The sequence below is a fragment of the Motacilla alba genome, chromosome 5 (assembly GCF_015832195.1).
Source record: "Motacilla alba alba isolate MOTALB_02 chromosome 5, Motacilla_alba_V1.0_pri, whole genome shotgun sequence".
Taxonomy (NCBI): Eukaryota; Metazoa; Chordata; class Aves; order Passeriformes; family Motacillidae; genus Motacilla; species Motacilla alba.
In genome coordinates, this window is record NC_052020.1 from 11,559,985 (window position 1) to 11,579,571 (window position 19,587).

The window sequence follows — 19,587 nt, forward strand, 5'->3', positions numbered from 1 at the left end:
CAAATTCACATGCTCACCCTTCTCTGCCTCACAACAAGGCAGACTCTTCTCACAATGTGCAGTTTTTCTGGCGTGGAGTTGGGAAGAGCATGAAAATTACTTAAAAATAGAAGCTTCTTTTTGCTATTGAAAAGTATTTTGGATTAAAAAACCCAAACAAACAGAGGTGTGCCTAGAACCACAGGGCCACTTCCCTCATTCTCATAAGAAACTTTCCCCAGGCACTCGAGACTTCTGCAGTCTGACCTGCAGCATAATCCACTTCTCATGCTCCCCTGTCTTGTCGCTCTTTCCAAATGTGTGTGTGTTTCTCTGTGGCTTTGTAGAATTTCTCTCAGAAGCGTTACAGGTTGCATATGTGGCAGTCTAATACAGATACAGATTTTCACTTAATCATTGCAGATTTGTCACTGGTGGGTCAAAAGTTTGCTTGTGGAGACTTGGGTTTTGAGTGGGCTGCAGCAGAGGGCAGGAGGGTTCTTTAAGGGTTTTTGAATGTTACTTGGCCTGTCTCTGTGCTGCTGAGACCACTTTGATTACAGATGGATCAATACCTTGCTGTTTGTGTGGAGGTGTCTTAAGTGCTATTGTCGTCTGCTCGGGCTCTGACAAAGCAATTATTACTGTGGGAATGGTGGGTTTACATGTGCTGACCATTAGCCACTCTCAGGTCACCCTGGCTTTTAAGGAGAGCAGCAAATGTCACTTACTGCAGTGGCACTGGCTCGGTCCTCTCTGCTTAAGGGACTGTTAATAATTCTATTATCAAGCTGCTGCTTTATGGGACATCCAGCACTTCCTGCAAAAAAGGGTGGATTAACTTTGTGTAAGAGTATATAACCAGTGACACCTGCTGCTGTGCCCCAGAGTCCCTTCTCATCATCTCTGCATTGGTTAAGCCCACAGTGTGCTTGTTACAGGCCCAGCATTGTCATTTTTAGTGACCGACACCAGTAAAAATAAAAATCATAAAAAATTGAATCACAGCTCTAGAGCAAATGGAATTCTGGCATCTCAGCGAGTTAATTTCTTCTTTCAATTTCATGTCCTGTCCCTCACCCACAGTACAATCCTTGTTTATTTTTCCACCTTGCCTATTGATTCCATAAAGTCCTTTCCTGCCTGGCTCTTAAACTGAGAAGGGTGACGAGCATCACAGTGCTCACCACGGCAGGCACTGGCTGCTTGGAGAAAAGGAAGAAGCTGGACACAGCACTGAGGGGAAGGTGACCACAGCAAGTCCCCCCCAGCCTCCTGAGCTGAGTGTGCTGTCACTACCTCATACCCAGCTATCTCATGGCTGCTTTGCAGTCCCAGCAGGGGTTTCCAGGAAGGATGAAACTCCTGGCTTTTTGCTGCCTTCTCCAGTGATACAGGCGGAGGAGGAAAGCTCTGCTTTGCTTAAGGAATGTGGCTTCATTAGTGACAGAGGAGCACTGGTGGGGTTATTCTCAGCAGTTCTCAAGGGCTTTTGAATCAGATTTATTTTGGAGCAGGCCCTGGCCTGCTCTGGCTTTCAGTCAGGCCTCTGTCACCCACAGGATTCACAAGAGAGGAAAAACAGTGCCATACCACATCTTTTTATATCCACTCCTATCCCTTCCCCATCAAACTCGACTCAGATGCTGAACCAGGGGGGTACATACCGTGATGGCCCTTCTGCTCTTTTTAATTGCCTGTGGCAGGTAATTAACAACACAAGGGTGTGGGTAATGAGGGGAAAAAAATAAATGTTGGAATTTCAGCAGTTTATTCTGCTGCAAGATGTTGGTTAGTAAGAGTCTGGTGCGTTGTGTCAGTCCTGCCCTTAGGAAAAAAAGGGCTGCAAGCGTCACACTCACTGTTAGCCTGCGACAGCAAATGAAGTTAGGATTCCTTTGACTGTCAGCTCCATGCAACGTGAGCTTCCTTTGACTGTAAGCTCCTTGTAATGGCAGCAGCAGCAGTGTTTGCCCCCAGACTGTGCTCTGAAGGAAGTGCTGTGTTTGCCTTGCAGGCGTGCCGATGCTCTCCGTACAACCCAAGGGGAAGCAGAAGGGCTGCGCCGGCTGCAACCGAAAGATCAAGGACCGGTACCTGCTGAAGGCTCTGGATAAGTATTGGCATGAAGACTGTCTAAAGTGTGCCTGCTGTGACTGTCGTCTTGGAGAGGTTGGATCAACTCTTTACACAAAAGCAAATCTCATTCTCTGCCGCAGAGATTACCTGAGGTAAATAGAGGGACGTACTGTGGGCTCTTCCCGAAGCCTCTCGGCGTGCTGCCGGCTGTCTGGCTTCCTAAAAATGTGAAAACATGTGCTTATGCATGGCCAGACCTGCCCAGAGGAGACTGGAGTTTCTTCCACTTTCTAGGCAGGGCTTTTTATTTGCACTTAGCGTATTTTGTAGTCTGGGAGGTGAAATCCTGCTTTCAGGTAAAGATACAAGGCAGAGGTCATGGCTTTTTATCATTATAATGGACACACTAGAACAAACTCTGCTTGCTGAGTAAGTTAGGAAAAACTCTTCATTCTCCTTGCATATCTCTGATGCTCTACTGCTGCATATTGACTGAGACCTAACCAAACTTTTACCTTCTCTTTTTCAGTCATGGCTTTTAGACAGACTTCTAGTCTTGAGTAAGGTTGCTCCCAAGGGGCTCTTGTCTCTCTCCTAACTAAACAGAGCAAAACTTAAAAAATTACAGATCAACTTCAAAAAATGTTTCTGTCTGAGGAAATCAGCTGAGACCATCACTAGCTTGGAGTTAGAACCATTCTGTCAGTGTGTGTCTGCAGTACATAACAACACGTGGGATTTTTTTGCCTGATGTGTGTGGGGGTTTTGTGCAAAATACTTTATGCAAACATAAATGAATATTAATAAGACAGCAGGCCTAATGCAAACATTATTATGAGGGTCACTCTGCAAAACACTCAGACTTTTGCTTTGTTTTTCCTTTGGAAGAATGTACTTGATCTCCAGCTAATGTGTATGTTTTCTTTTATTTTTCCTCAAGCACTGATAGCATTTCCCAGGCAAGCTCAACCAGTAAAACAGCTGAAGCCAAAGAAGCCCAACACACTATTGTAAGATAGGGAGGTAAAATGCTTTCTAACCTTGCAGTGTTCAGGGGCTGCCCAGATTAGTGTCAGTGCTCAGATGCTTCATGTGTTTCAATGTAAAACGTATTTCTGAAAATCTTCAGTAAATATTTCCTTAGTAAACTTGAACAAACAAGTTTCTCCTTCTAAAGATGAGAGATTAAGCACTGAGCCAAACAGAAGGACTGAGTCTATCAGCTGCTGTGTGGGAGCTGTCACCTTGCCCTTCAGTCCAGCAGTGCACAAGAGCATCCTGCCCACAGGAGGGTTTTAGAGCTGAAACTCTTTGGGGCATACATGAAATATCCCAGCTGAAATTCTGCCACGCAGGCAGCACTTGCAGCTCCACATCTGGTTAGGTGGAGTGTGTCCCCAATCTAAGTCAGGAAGGAGGAGTTTGGGTAAGGGTGAACACATTGAGGTGGAAAAGACAAGATAAGCAGCCTTTGGAAAAATGGAAAGGGTCTGAAAGGAAAGAATTAATTGTCTTCACTATAATGAAATAATTTTGGTACCTTCCTTAAAACTGAGTATTTACTAATGTCACAAGTCACTTGCTCTAAAAGCATCCTTAACTCTGTCTGTGCTAAGCTAAAAAAAATGAGGTCCAGAAAGTTCAAATTTAACACAGAGATTTCCACCCCCAAATTAGCATTTTGTTTATTCTTCTTCAGCTCAGCTATACTGTTTCTCTGTTGTGGACATAATTCTGATGTGTCAGTGAAGATTACTTCAGTTCTTAATCTTCCCTTTTTGAGGAAGCCTTTTATCACAGTATCACAATTGGGTCATGCTAGATACTATCACAAGGACCTCCAAAATCTCTCAGGAGATCTACTTCCAGGAATAGTTTTCTTTCCAGGAAGAACAGCTGCATTGTTTTCGGAAATATTTGTTTGTACTTTATCTTCTATACATTATCTTTTCTTTATCTTGTTTGCACCCAGCTTGCCAAGTGATCTAGGTCTCTCCATCTGTCATCCTCCGCTTCATTATTTATCACTTGACTTTGTAATTTCTGGTCTTGAAAAAGTGTGGTGTTTGTGATTTTTTTTTTTAATTTGACCCTGAAGACAGATATTCAGCTTTATTCTGTATGTTGCAGAGCCCTGCTAGAAATACTGAGCATCACAGTGTTTCCAATTTACATTTGCTTTTTGAGACCCATGAGCTACCCCATGTTTTGTCCATTTAATAAGCACTGTATTGATTTTGGTTTAGTCTAGTTTCATAACAAAAATAATGTGTGGCACCAAATCAGATGTGCTAAAGTGCCAAAGGACAGCAGTATTGATGCTGTTAGATTTAGAAGGACCTTTTTATCACTGGAGTTGTAGAGCACTTTCTTTCTTTCTTTCCTTGGTTTATCCCAAGAGTGCTGCTTCGAGGTGGAAAAGCTTAACCTGTGATTTTCCCACCGGCCCCTAGATGATGTGAATTTTCTGGGACACACCAGAAGCCTGTGCTGGAGATGGAAAAGAAGCCAGGCATTACAGACTCCAAGAGGTGGCCCATGTCCCAGCTTTGTAAAGAGAGGGCAATTCATGACATGAACCATGGAAGGCACAGCTGGGACTCGTGTTTGACCGTGGCCATGCAGCTTCTGTCACAGCACCAGTTAAACGTGGTCTCTGGAGCAAACTTCCGTGCCTGGAAGGTGCCTTGTAACACCTCTGTCTTCCTTTTTAAGGTTGGAATAGTTCCTGGCCTGGCAAGGGGCAAGTCTGTTGCTATTTGTTCCTCATGGTTAAACTCTGAAGACTTATGTGGCCTTTACATTAAATATTTTCCCTTTATCTGAATTTAGGGTGTTGGAGCTTTGACTGTTTTTTGCTGGGAAGAACAGTAGAATTGTCATAACCTGGGAAATTTTTTGAAGACTTGACTAGGAAGGAATAACATTAATTCTGTAACAGCATTGTTAATTAGCCTTCAGCTGCTTAGGCAGATTTACAGCTATCATGGCTTGTATTCTTACAAATAAGTAAATTTAGTCTATACTGGGGTTTTTTGAGGGATTCTGCTGAACTCCTGGGGTCTGTTCCCCTGATGCTAAGGAACCTTTTCAGGCTCCGAGGATAGGTATAAGGGCATTGCTCTACAGTTCCATATTTATAGAAGTATAAAGCAACTTTTTTTACTTTAAAACATCTTGTATTGGCTTCTACACATAATATTTCTTTCTTTCTCCATTTTAACTATTAGTTCTATTAATAGAAGGAGCTAAAGTTGCCATCACAATCTTCTCTACTGTTTGTTCCTTCCTGGTAATTTGAATTTTTCTTCTTGAAGAATTAACCATTCCCATCATTATATAATTCCTTCACATTAGTAGTTTTAGAGTCTCTGCCCACATTTTTTCCTCCTTGTTAAAGAGCTCACAGTGTTTGGTCTACTAGTCAAATTTTAGCGGAATTCATCCCTAAAAATAACTTTTGATACTTCGCACTGTGGTTACACCATAAAGGGAGCACTTCACCTGGAGAAGTCGGAGGAATTCAGTCAGAGGGCTCCTGGAATATTTTGTTGTCAATTTGCAGCTCTGGGACCCTCCCGAGGGCAGGTGTCGCTGAGCCACAGCCACGGCAGGGACTGGGGCTAGGGATGGACTTGTGGCAGAGGGTCAGGACAGGAGCAGTGCCAGCTCCTTCCCTACTGTGGCAGCGTCCCTTTGGAGCCGGCTGCGTCCCAGGCCCTGGGAGCACGGTGGGCTGCCAGCCGTGTGTGCTGATCCCCAGTGGGTTTTCAGCAGAAATCTTTGCAGCGTGTTCCAGGAGCTGCGAGCAGACCATAGCCTGATCATTTGTTTCAAAAGATAAACTGTCGTCATTGCTTGTGAAGGAACATTTGTTAACCTTCACTTTTCATAAAACACTTTCTTGCTCATTTTTTAATCATGAAAGATGAAATTGGATCTCGAGTTGTTATCCTTGTGGTATCACCTCAGTCTCCAGCTGTGTCTCGATGTATCTTTCAATACATTTCATCTCAGCAAATAGATTTACCATTTGTTTCATAATCGCAGTTCCAGCATTCCTACCTCTAATTATTTTTGATAAGCAAATGCTATTGAAGGAACTGCTTCTGGGACAGAGCAGCTTAGCATGCAGGCTCAGATGGCTCCTCGCAGCCCCCACGCAGCGATGTGTGTTTGTTCCGAGGCATAATTAAACATTCACCAAGCTCCGCTTCACAGGGACGGGCTGGGTGTTGCATCAGGATTTCCCGTGAGGAGCTGACAACTTAAATTTCACTGTGAAGTGCTGATGAAGAACGTGATTTTTCCTTTTTACTCAGCATGGTGCCCTCACACGAGCAAAGGCGAGTCGGGCTTGCTTTGAGAGGAGCAGAACTGTTGCTTCTGCGTGTTTGATATGCTGGTGTTGGGAAAGTTTTTCATCATGTAAATTGATTGGGGCCTTAATTAGACTCCAAAGAAAGCTCAAAACCAGCATTTAAAAATGATGGTGAATCAGTAAAAGAGAAGGGTTTTCCGGGAAACCCTGATGCTGTTCTCAGTGGATTTCATGGCAGCTCTTTTCACCCACTTTCCCACATGTTTGGATCAGGGCTGCAAACTCAGCATGGCATCACTCTGCACATGTTGTTGGTGCCTCCAGGGAGCAGAGCAGCCCTCTGCATCCCACCTGAGGGACAGGGACCTCCTGGCAGGACTGCCATCCCCTGTCACCCCTCAGCACTGTCTTTATCACAGGGGCTTGAACTCCACCCTCAGCAGCTGCTACTTCCAGTTACTCAAATGCCAAGTCCTGGGGTTTTTGCTCTACTCCAAATGTCCCAGGACATTAATTCTGTCAGTGAATCGCTTTAGGAGCCCTTTAGAAGTGTTCTGTATCTGGCAAATATGCAGGGTTGAATTTTCTTGTGGGATAAGAGCACAAACGTGGGTGCCCTGCTCTGTTGGCACAGGAGGATGTGGACAAATTCCCTCCTTCTGTTGGCCTTCCCCAAGTCAGGGACAACAGCCCTGAGCCAAACCACTAAACCATGGCTGGCTGTGTGAGAGCAAGCCTTTGGGAACTGAGATGTGTGTGCCCCAACAAGCAGATTTTAAGTTAATCTCCCCAAGACGTCACTAATTCTCAGAATGTGACTTCAACCTGCAGAAGCTGCAGCACCTTTGAAGCAGGAAGGAGAGAATTTGGGATATTTTTACCCTCTGGAGGAGCACAGTGTGCGTGTATGCACCGAGAGCATGTCCTGCTGGGGTTTCAAGGGACATGTTTAGTGTGGGAAGGAGAGGTATAAATGCAGTGTGGCTGAACAAATGGTGTCTGCTCAGAGCCTAAAAATGTCACTAAGCTGAAGTGCTGCTTTTGCCTCGCAATAGGGAGCATCTTGCATGCTGCATAGGACACCCTCACTTCTACACTTGGTGTCTGTACAGATTAAGGAGGATTAATTAGGCTCAAAATACAATGTGTCTTGGCAACATTGCTGTGCTTTGTGATGCTAAAGTACAGACTTATTTTTTTTCCCCTGCAGTAGCTGGTCCAGGACTTTCTCACAGCCTGTGCCCGTACTTGGCTTGTTTGTTTGCTTTTTGCCCTTTTTTTTTTCACTGAGGAGGAAAACTAATGGGGAGTAATTCTGCCTGGCTGTGGTACGCTACCATGCCTCTAGCACTTTCAGCTTTGGAGTTTTCTGGCTGCTGTGTTTAAACTCTCCTAAGAGGACGTTGTTGAACTTGTGTTCAGCAGTGCCAGAGCAAGGATGGGTTTAAGGTCAGCAGTTTCAGTTACACTGTGGGAAAGGCTGGGGCAGGGCAGGAGGACTTGGACTTCTCCTACCTGCTCATGTCCCAACCCCTCTGTAAATGCCCACTGAAAATATGAAAGGAGAAAACAAAGGAGTGAAAATAAGTGAACATTCAGATGTGTCCTTCAAGTGAAAACAGACTCCCTTGAGCAACCTTGAAGTTCAGGCCCAGCAGTCTCTGAACCAGTGCGGTCACTTGGCCAGGGGCTGTTTTGTGCTGGTTCAACTCCCCTTGCTATGCTGTCCTTGAATGCCAAACCCTTTGGCATGCAAGATGTAAATTCTTTGGGATTGAACTTGAAGGCTTCATGAGAGGACAGCTTGACCAACTTCATTAGTATCAAAATGCCTTTCCTTTCCTTCAGCTGACATGACTTCCCACTGCAGCACTGACAACGGTGTCCTGGATAGGAGGGTGCAGCAGCTAATATGTATTTACCATGCTGAAGAATATCCCATCACTGAGGCTTTCTCTAATATTACACAAAGGCTGATTACCACAAAGTTGTCTGAAGTTGCTTTTAAGATTATTCTTTTTATCTTTTTAGGTGATGTTCAGGCTTTCCCTGCATTTATTGGTATATTCAATACTCCAGTCAAATCACACTTGTAGCTCTGCATGTTTCTAATATCCACAGATGGGAGAGATACTGATTGCAGTATTTAAGAGCCACCCTCACTGAAAAACCAGTTGTTGGTTTGTTTCAAAAGGTAGGGGCAAAACTGTTTCTTTTCATGAGGATGGACTTCAGTTACATTAAGCAAGTCTGGTTCTACAGCAGGCCCTGATGAAACTAAGAAATAAACAGCAGCAGGCAAATAGAGGAGGTGTGTGGGAAAACCTATTTCACCTTCTGCCTGGGGAGGATGTGAGCAAGGAGTTCCATAGCTCTTCTAAAACTTGTATGTCCAGATAATCTGGATATATAAATACGTAGAAAAATATGCAGTTGTACATAATATCTAAAAATGTAGATATTTATCTGTAGGTTAGTGTTTAGTCCTCCTTCAGTTAATAATTCTTATCTTTCAGTGTTGACAAAAACTTTTGGGGGGGTAATTGTCAGTCTTCACTCAGCTGTCTGAATTTTGAACTTGTTTTGTTCTTGTGTTTAAAAAAATGCAGTAGACACTGCCAACCTTTCCTTTTTGTACCATTACTTATTTTTATGTGTTTGTCCTGCTTCCTCTTTTTTTGTCTCCTATGAAGTCAACAGCTCCAAAATTTTTGCTCTTTCTGCAGAGGGAAGATTTTCTCCTTCTTTTTTGATTGCAAGCTGCTATCTAGTCAGACACCAGGCTAGAGGGGGCGAGAAGAAATAGGGATTCTCTCCTTGTAGGCAATGACTAAACCAGATTGTTGTTCCTAGTGGAGACAGAAATAGGCAAACAGGTTCTCAGTTTAGGCTCCCGAACATCTTGGTTGAACAAAAAAAATCTGTAAAAAGGTGCTAAACTTAATGTTTTCTTATGAGAAGTTTCTTACTGTTTTCCCTACTGTAAGAACCCTTTAACCCTTCTTTTTCTCTTCAAAATAAAACCCTGCAAGGTGCTGTGACATTACTATGGTGAATTAATTTGAGGTGTACTCACAGAGTTGTTGAGGTCTGGATCACCAAGCAGAAGACTGCTCTTTAACCCAGACAAGACTACATAAAACCCATCCTTTGACAGTTGCCTACTGCTTCCAGGAGCGCTCCCTTCTTTTCCCGTTAATTCATTTGCATTCAGGGCTGCTCCTGTATGCCAATTAGCTTTAATTTTTACTATACACGCTGACATCAATGGCCAATGAGAACGGGGCATAGCAGGGTTTTTAGTGTGCCCATAAACTACAGAAAATTGTCCTTGGACAAACTCCTGCTTTTGGGCTGGCTGACAACAATAGGCATGGTTAAGTTAAGGCTAAGAGCCATTAAACATAATTACTACCACAGGGTAAAAGTTTAATTGTGCTAAATTTTAAATCTGCATAGTCTATGCTTATTTACAAGCTGGCTGGATCTTCCTGTTACATAAAGGGGAATAAATCTGTACTTAAAAATTGTTGCCTTTTAACTTCAAAGGGAAGTGAATAAATAGGGGTTTTTTTTAGAAGAAGCAAAACAACCCCAAACTGAAAACTTTTGTATTTCCAGCTTCTTTAATGCCAATGGCTCCGAGCTGGTAAGTAGAGGCTAAACATCTTCTGATAGATTTTTCTAATACGCTTCAACTTCGTGTGTGTGAATGTGTGAGAGAGTGTTGCATCTGTTATGAAGGTGTCTAGGGGACAGAATGCAGATCAGTTTGTTCATGAGGGGTTATTTTAAATTTAACCTCAGATGGGGCTTGGGGCAGAAGGTTTTTCCTCCTGTTCCTTATCTTCTCTCCCTCCTTCCAATAACGTTAAGCTCCCCACTTTGGGAAGTTTCAGCGCAAGTAGCTTCTGGATCAGGAGACATCAGAGGTGGCAAGTTTTTTACAAGCAAACAAAAAAAAAGGGCAAAATACTCTGTTCATTTTGCGTTTCCTTCCAACAGATAAAAAAAAAAGTCATGTTCACTGAGCTACAAGTTATGGCGTATTTTTAGAAGCCTGGTGAATACATGGGGCTCTAAATCACTCCCTGAAAAGCAGATTAAAATTAGGCGGTGCTAGAATAAGTGTGAAATGTTCATCTGTTGGGAAAGGGAGGGTATGGAGGACTGTGAAACTTGATAGAAGAGACAAAGATTAGCACTCTGGCTTGCTGGAAGCCACGTTATGTAGACATTAGAAGGCAACACGATTTCAGCTGGACAGAACATAAGCTTCAGATCTTATGCAAACAGTCAAAGCTGTTTAACAATTGGTTTACCCCCAAAACCCCTGAAAGGAGACAGGTGAATACGATGCCAAATACATTTTTCATGTTTCTTAAGCTAACTGTTTAAATAGTTAAGTGAACATCTGTCCAAATTTCCCCATCATTTCCATTTAGAAAAGTCTCCTATTTGAAGGCTGAAGAAAAGCACCTGCTTAACAATGCAAATGGTGCTGTCTGGGGCCCCTTTATTTTGTTTAATCTAGATTGAGCTCCACACAACTGTGATGCTAATGAATAATGGATATTTTATACTTGTGCATGTAGCAGTGCTGGGCACAGAGCAAATCTAGGATTAACCTCCCAGTTTCCCTGCCTAATGCATTTGACTCATTTTTTTTTGAGTTTGCTGTGACTTGGGTACTCTAAAAACGGATGCCTGGTTTTATGGGAAAATCCTGGCAAAAGCTGTCAGGCTTTGCTGTGCCCAAGTGGAAGAGGGGCAGCTAGGCTGAGGAGGGGAGGGATGTCTGCCGTAATGGTTTGATTTGTGAGTGGGTGCTGAATGAGAGCCAGGGTGTTCCAGGGTGGAAACCTGGACGCTTTTCAGTGCTGCATTTTTCCAGTCCGGTCTGCTGGCGTTAGGCAGCCGAGGCCCGTGCCCAGCTGCCTCCCCTGCCTTGCCTGCCTATGGGGGCAGGAGCAAGAGGGGTCAGCTTGCAGGGAGAAAGGGACTGCCTTTTGCTGGTGCAAATTATACAGCTGGGATTTCACTGTGCCTTTCAGCCTTCAGATGATGGAATCACGGGGGAAGAAATTTTGGTACTCCCTTTTGCGGATTTTCCATCCTGCATGAGCGTTTCTGTTTCGGTTTGTGTGGTTTAGCTCTCAGGGAAAACGTAGTGCTGTTTCTTCATAAGAAGGCCTGGGGTTTTCTAGCCAGGCCTAATGAAAGACCCCTGATACCACTTCTAAAGAAAAATAAGGGTGAGCTTTCTTACAGCTGGAGAGCAAGCTGACTTCGGGAGCACAGCACTGTAGGAGGGTGGGAGAGTTGTGTGGAGGTTTCTATAACACTGCTGGGTGTTTTAATTCACAATTACTGGCCAGTAATAATTAGTATTGATTTGCCTGGCAAATTGCAGGTTTAGAAATTGGTTATAGATTTTCCTGATGCTTCTCATCTGCGTGTTGTGGAATCAGCCAGAACCGATGGCTTGAAACAATCCGCGAGCCCGGCTCTGTCCGCGGGCAGCGGCGCGTTGCGTGCACAGAGCTAATGGCCAGCAGGGATTGAACGTCTTGAGGCTCATCACCCCCAAAACACCATTTCTGTCGTCCCCTAGGCAAAGTGACTAACCACATGTGAGCAGGGGCTGGGGTGAACCTCGGTTCTGTCAGCCCGTGGCTCAATGCCGCCGGCCCTGGTGCGGCTGTGACACCGCGGTGGCACCGTGCCCCTGGCACACACAGGGTCTGAGGGACACCGCGGGCAAGGGGGCCGCGGGAAGGATGCCACAGTCCTGCTTGAGTCCCCTGGCAGGAGCTGCAACAGCAGCAGACATCTGGGGAGACAGATAGCGAAAGCCAAGATGAAAATGGCAAAGCTTCCAGTGCTGAAGGGCTGTCCTGGAGGGCAGGGAGCTGAAGTGGAACGGCTGAGCATGCTGCTCAGGCCGCCATGGAAGGGCTTAGCTGGCTCCCGGGAGGGCCAGGGAGGCAGGAGGAGGGAGGCACAGCCAGGGAGGAGGGCTTGCTCTCTGAGATGCCTGGCAAAATGCTGTGCACTCATTGCAAGAGAAGTCGTGCTTTTTCTTTCTAAGCAGCAGGTAAGTAAGGTTCTTCCCGAGCTCTGTTACAGCGCTGCCTGCCAAGGTTGGCAAAGTTTGCAGGACTTCTGTGTCCTGCTGCCAAGCCTGTCCCTCCATCAGGCTGCGGCCAAGTGCAGCAGGATGGGCAGCTCCCAGCACCTACCCCACTGCTGCAGAGAGGCAGATAGTTTTTGACTGAAATTTTGTGAGCCCCAAAATAGTGCTCTAAGTGTTTAATGCTTTTCTCCATTAGACAGCAAATTAGCCCTAGGCTCACAAACCAAATGAAGTTTCATCTCGATGATCGGAGCCTGCTCACCAGGCATTTTTATCCCAGGTTCCTGCACGCTGGTTGGTCAGTGAAATGGAGACTGCAACTTCTATTTATTGGTGCAATACAGTATTTGATACTGCTAATTACACTTAATTAGTCCTTCCACCATTTAATTAAAATGGCTTCTAATGATTGTGCTTCTTTGGCAGGCTCTTTGGTACCACCGGGAATTGTGCTGCCTGCAGTAAACTGATCCCTGCCTTTGAGATGGTGATGAGGGCCAGAGATAATGTTTACCATTTGGACTGCTTTGCCTGTCAGCTCTGCAACCAGCGGTGAGGACACAGTTATTGTACACACAAACTAATTTATACCTTTGCCTGCAAAACGGGGGAAATGTTGGATGCACGCTGCCCTGCTTGGGCTCACAGCCTGGGGGCAGGGCTGGGGCTGGGCTGCCAGGCTGACCTGGGGGATCCATGGGAGTACCTGTAGCCCTTTTACTGCAAATCCCCTTGGAGCTGGTGGGAATTGGAGGGGCAAAGGGGAGGACACAGACACAGACTGTCCAGCTGCTGCTGAATAAAACAAACTGCTCCAGCGTCCTTTCAGGAGCTGCAGAAGGCAGATGATAGAGAATGGACCTGCTCTAGCAAACTGACATTATCTCACTTAAATCACCTTTCTGACACGCTCGAAACTGGGGGTGGAAAACAAGAAGTATAAAGAGAAGGGACAGGAAAGAGAAAAATACTCTGGCTAAGCCCTTTCCAAGACTAGGAACAAATCCATTTAGTTGTTGTGTAATTCATAGGGGATCTTGGTGGTATAAGTTTGAGTGGGGCTTATTTATTTCTGCAGGGTGGAAGATGGACATCAGGGAATATAATAAAGGGCCATGCACAGTGTTTTCACTTCAACTACCTGTAGCCAGTTGAGTTTGGGAGGGCTGTGAAAACTCTTGTTTGTTGATCATCGTAGGCAGAATTGAAGCCCACAGAACCAGATGTGATACTTTGTCACCTGATGCATCCAGCTGTCCATCCTTGTCTAAGATAGACCTGGAACTGCTTGCAAGTCTTACTGCTTGCTTAGTCAGGCTGTAGTGACTGCCCAGGGTCAAGGGCTGTGCTGATGTTTCTGGATCTGTGGTTGTGTTTCCCAAAGATGAAACTAGGATGCAATGCCTCATCCCATGAGAAAGTGTGAGAGAGATGACAAAACTTGTGGGAGGATGGAGAACCCAATTCTGTGAAAGTCAACCTAAAATCCCGAGTTAAACATTCCTTGCTCAGTCTAGAAGAGAGTCACAGTGGGATCTCTCATGAAGCAGCCACACATGTGTGAATACCAGCTTCCCCTGCCAGCTTCCCCTGAACTTGGGAGATCCTGTCCGATTCTGCTCCCGCACGCCCCGCCGGTGCCTCAGCCCTGGAGATGACTTTGGTGGCAGCTGGTTGGTGCCAGAGCACGGCGGAGGCGAATGAGGTGGCTTTCCTGGCTGGCATGCTGGGGCAGGGCGGTGTTTATTCCAGGTACAGAAGTCCCATTAAGGCTGTCGCCTGCGCAGCGCGGTGGCAGTGCCGGGGCGGCAGTGACATCTAGTGGCTCCTGGCCTTGGGCTCTCTGCGGGAGCCACGGGATCTCCAGTTGCCCAGTCCTGTTCCGTGACTCTTGAACACAGAGCTGATCCCACCTCACCCCCCCGAGATGCTCATCGCACCAGTCAGTTCTGGGATTTGTCTCCAGACTCGGGAGTGTGGCAGGTACTGCCAGGCTCAGCCCTCAGGATCAGCTCTTTTCAGCCTCCTGATGATTCCCAGGCAGGAGAGGGTTGCTCCCAAACTGCACGTCGAACCTGGGGCTATAAAGGTCCTTTCAGGCAGAGGCTCTGGGCTGCACAGTCAGGAGTGCTGCTTGGCCTTGGAGTATCTCTCATCAAACCCCTACTTCACCCTTCTTCTCTCCCAGAAAATCCTAGTGCTGCCTAGTTTTCATTTTCAATAATTTCTTTTAAATTTCACCTTTTACTTCAAAGGCTCCATAGCACCTCTGTCATTCCCTTCCCTCTTCAACTGCCACCATGGTCCCACTCTGTCCTTCAGACAACCTCCAGGGCTGTCACTGCCCAGCAGGAGAGTGCAGGTAATCAGGTAATCCCCCCATTCTGGCAGAGTTGTGCTGTGATGCACAAGGGATTTGCTCAGTTTGTGAGAGGCTGAGTTGTTTTGGAAGATGGGCTATGTGTAGATTCTTGCTTTTGGCTGAGGTCAGAGGGCTGCCAGTTTTCATTACTTGCTCTGTGGAGATTTGGGCTTGAAAGGGCAGAATGGAAGCGATCCTGTAACAGACAGCACTGGATGCTGAACTGAGACCATGAGATTAAGTAACCCTAAAGTCAAAATTGCAGAGGTGGATGCCAGTTCTGGTTCTGAATTGGAAACCTCGCTGGAAAGCCCATCTTGTTCTTCAGCTCTGAAAAGATTTGGTGATGAAGACCTTCCCTCAGTTCTCCTCCAGCTTGCTTGCCCTTCTGTAGCTGGGCTCTGTATAGAGGGCTGAATCTGTCACAGTAAAATCTCTAATATTTTTACCAAGTGTGCATCACTTCATCACTTTCATTCCCTAAAACTTCAATTTTGCATCAAGTCCTGCATTACCAGACGTCCTGCCATGTTTTAAACTGTTCTAAAGTTGTCATGGTCATCACAGTGCTGGATAAAAGCTGGTCACCGCTGTGACTGGCTGACAGGTCAGTGTTACAAGGGTTGCAGGAAATCCAGCTGCTTCTCTTGCCTTGCCATTATCCAAAGTGTGGGTTTGTTGAGAAGAAAATCACTCTTAAGGAATGGCAGAGTAGGTTCAGCATCTATTTCTCGCTGCTGCTGGCTGGAATTTGATTGCCCAGATGGGCTCTGCAACGTCCCTGCTCTGAGCATGGGGGCTGGCAGTGTGAAACTGGGCCTGAGGTCACCCTGTTAAACCCTCCAGTTGTGATGCATCAGCTGAAGAGGTTCCAGTTTACTGGTGGGTTTGCAGGACTAGCAGGTAGAAACAATTGCCTTTCCAGTGAATCAAACCTTTCTCCCAAAACTTCACATCACATTAGGGTACCCCTGTAGAGCATTTCAGTTCCCATGTGCTTGTCCACACCGCCACACCTTCCAACTCCCAAATTCTCCAGCTCCTCCTTTGGCTCCTCTACAGCCAAAACCAGGTTTGGCAAGGGACAGCTGTTGATGATGCTGGTGGCAGGAGTAATTTTTGCATTTCTCTTCCTGGAGATTTATATGGCACTTAAGGTGGGAATAAGCAGTGAAGAGCAAGCAGCTGTGTCTGTTATTTATTGTGAGTAAACCTGCTCCTGAGGAAGGTGGTGTTAAGGAGAGTATGTGCACTACAGTTTTTACCATAAAAGCTGTTAATTGAAATTAGGAATAATCTTTATCTTTTTAATATGCAGAAAAGGTTGAATTTCAGAACTACTAGAGCATGTGCCACAGAGGGAAGAAGATGGAAGGTCTTCAGTGAAATCTTATAAAGTGTGAACCAATGCCCAGTTCTCTCTGTACCAACTTGGCAAATTAATCAGCCTATATGCAGGTGTCCAGTTGGAGAAAACTTCTGCCTGTGCTGGGCCTCTAAAGAAGCTCTAAAATTATCAGTCCTGTTCTTTTAGCAGAAAATACTCAATTTTATGGAGATGCTCTGCCTAATGCTGCCTGAGTTATCATCTGCCAGATGATGAAAGCACTTTAGACAAGGGGTGGGCAATGCCAAAGCTCTGCCTGGGAGCAAGGGAAATGGGCATTTGAGGTCTGCTAAGTCTCCTGGGGATGGGGTCACCTCCAGTGATCTTCCTGTAGATAGCTGGCCTTGCCAGAGGCTGGTACCTACCCCTTCCTCTCAGTGCAGAGCTGCCTTGAGGCACAGTGCCTGACCCAGGGTGTCTCTCTGCTTTAGGGTCCTGAGGCTGATTTCAGACTCAGCTCTCAGGGCAGCCTGTGCTCTGGTCTGTCATTGCCCTGCCAGTGTTATGGACAAAAAACAGCCCCTGAATTGGGTGCAGAGAACATTATTTGTTATCTTAAGAAGTAAAGATTAGCTTCTGATTCCTGAGCAAGCAGGCAGGGCGGGAAAAGCTATTGGCTGTCAATTCACACCTCTCCGATCTTATATGTGGAACTTTTTTGACCTTAATGGTCAAATAAAATTGTTAAATATCACAAGCTTCTCTGTCAACTTCAAGACAAACAGAACAATTTACATGGTATATAGAGAGCAGTGCCCTTCGCTCAATGAAGATAAAGGTTAGGAGTCCAGCCACCGAGAAATTTCTATTTATTGTTCAGCACTGTACACAGGGGGGTGAGGGAGGACTTAATAGCCAGTCCTTGCCTGGAAATTAGTGTAAATACTGCTTCACCCGAGGGAACTGTGGAAATGTGGATACCAGCAAAAACTTCAAATAGGCTCCGTGTAATATCGCCCGCTTGACTTCCTGGTTGGAGAGCCAGCATCTCTTGTCTGCAGGGACAAATCCCTTTACTGTTCCCAACCTCCTCCTGCAGCTGGCACAGGATCCTGCAGAGAGTGGGACCTGCTCCCCAAGCTGCTCCCTGTGGCCTGGCGCCAAGCACAGATGTGCCAGGGAAAGGGACAGTAAAAGCCTGGGATGGCAAGGGGGAAGCACTGGCAGAGCTGGAAATCAAACTCTGCTCACCAGCGTCGCCTTTGGACCCAAACCGCCTCAAATTCTCCCCGTTCTCACGTCTGTTCATACTCACACCCACCAATCCTTTTTTTTTTATCTTCCAGATTCTGCGTGGGAGACAAATTTTTCCTGAAGAACAACATGATCTTGTGTCAGATGGACTATGAGGAAGGGCAGCTGAACGGGAGCTTCGAGTCCCAGGTTCAATAACAGCCCCTGCTTTGCTGGAGCACTGTGGGATGGGCGCTTGGCCGCACGAGCAGCGAGGGCGTCTGTCAGCTTGCCTGCAATATTTTTTTAATTCTTGGTCCAGAGAGGACTATATACATTGTAGTACTTTTCCCCCCCAACACAAAGCAGTTACAATTTTAGATGTACAGTTGTGCCTGCTTAGCTGAGCACTGCATTGCCTGTATGTTTGTGAGTTTTTGGGGTCTGGGGGAGGGCTCTGTACAGTCTGTTTTCTGTATATAAACTGGAACATTTATTTTATGAAAAATGTAATGCAATTTTATTACTGGTGTGAATTAAAAATTATGAATGTTTCCTGGTCATCTTTGCCGTGGTTTCTTCCCTGTGTGGCAAAAGCCTGTATTTCCTGTGCTTTAGCTGAGCAGACTGTTGGAAACATGTATATAGCTCCCTGGAAACTGCATGAATCACAGCAGAGGCAGGTTCTCTCGTAATAACTGGGGGAAATGCTGCTGCGGGGTTGTGGAGACTTCCATCCAACCACCTGCTTCCCTGTATAATGGGGGAGAATGAGCTGGGGGCAGGTGGTGGCTGGGAACCATCGGCATGGCTGGCAGGGCTGCTGTGCCATGCTGGGCTGCTGGCTGAGAGGCTCCTTGTGGATTCAGACAGAGCATTGCCATGGAATTCCTGCTGGCTGCCTGATCCGGTGCCTCCAGTCTGGGCTGCGAGGAACAGGCTCCCTGCAGCCCTGCCAACAGGTGCCTGGGCATTGATCAGAATATTAATTTCAAGGCTTTGCTAGGCGGTGGGATTTTCCCTTGGGGCATCACTTGTCCAGGTCAGAGCTGCTGCGAGAGCTGATGTCAGGGCTGGGACGTGACTGGGCGCTGATGCAGCAGATCCCTGCTCCCAGCCCTTTTTGCTTACTCTGTGCCAGGTGCTTTGACCTCCCACGAAATAAAAATGATCAGATTTGAAGCATCTCCTGGAGAAAAAATTCTGAACTGTGTTCCTGCTGCGACGCTTTGTGCAATGATTTTCAAGGTTATGCAATTCATGTGCAACCCACTGGACTGTATCAAACACATTTCTTTGTATAGTGAGTGTCACTTTAATATAGTGCACCAGTAGCTGTAAAGGATGGCTGCAATTCTATTTATTTTGTCTTCTTGCTTTTTCTTAGATTTACCCCCCTTTCCTTTAATAAATAGACACCGAGTACTTTTTTTCTGATGTGACTTAATTGGTTGCTGGTCCTGGGTCGCTTGTGTGTGTTCTCTGAATTGCAAATGCCAGATGCAGTGCAGCTTGGTGCTGCTCTGCCTGTTGCATGAAATGCTTTTATGTACACCTGTGCTGAATAATGGCTAACCAGAAGCAAAACACCACCAGACACTTAGCATGTTTCAAAATATTGCCTGTCATCTAGAGCTACCTCAGACATGTGGATTGATTCAGTAATTTTTCTTCACAAACAAACGTTTTGGGTTGGGAGACCCAGTATAAAATGTGTGGCCTCATCCCTTTTTATTCCCATAAACATGGAATAGCAATTAAAGAGCCACTCAGAGCTGCCTATGGATATGTGGTGTTTAAACTGCTGTTCTGTTTTAGTGCTTTTTGGGGTGGGGGGAGGTTGTCTTTTGAGAAACTACAAGTAGAGTTGATGCTCTTTTTGTAGAGGCTATTGGAGGCAGCCACCCTGAGGCAACGGAAGGAGCAGCTTGCAGCCCAAGTGTTTCCATTCCTTGCTTTGAAATGGGCTGGCAGACAGCCCCTGCCCCTGCCTGTGCTCTGGATTGATGGATCCCTGCCTGCCCGCCCGTGGGATTTGCTGCAATTCAGCACACAATGGCAGGGCAAGGCTGCTGTCCTGTGGTGAGGAGGGGAGCAGTAAAACCAAACCAAAACCACGCACCAAACAAGCTGGAGGGGCTGTTCAGTTT

The 19,587-nt window shown here is 46.0% G+C and overlaps 1 protein-coding gene across 4 annotated transcripts in view; it reads left to right on the plus strand.

The window, feature by feature from the left end:
- Window positions 1–18,862, plus strand: part of LMO1 (LIM domain only 1) — a 61,256-nt gene extending 42,394 nt beyond the window's left edge. For 2 of the 4 annotated variants that reach the window (XM_038138737.1, XM_038138736.1), the window contains exons 3-5: window positions 1,997–2,210; window positions 12,942–13,067; window positions 17,551–18,000. In XM_038138737.1, coding sequence (XP_037994665.1) covers window positions 1,997–2,210; window positions 12,942–13,067; window positions 17,551–17,656 — 446 coding nt within the window. In that variant the 3' untranslated portion in view covers window positions 17,657–18,000. Of the gene's footprint in view, window positions 1–1,996; window positions 2,211–12,941; window positions 13,068–17,550 lie in introns of all 4 variants that reach the window. The other 2 variants (XM_038138739.1, XM_038138740.1) reach the window with 1 other exon arrangement.
- The last annotated feature ends 725 nt before the right edge of the window (window positions 18,863–19,587 follow it).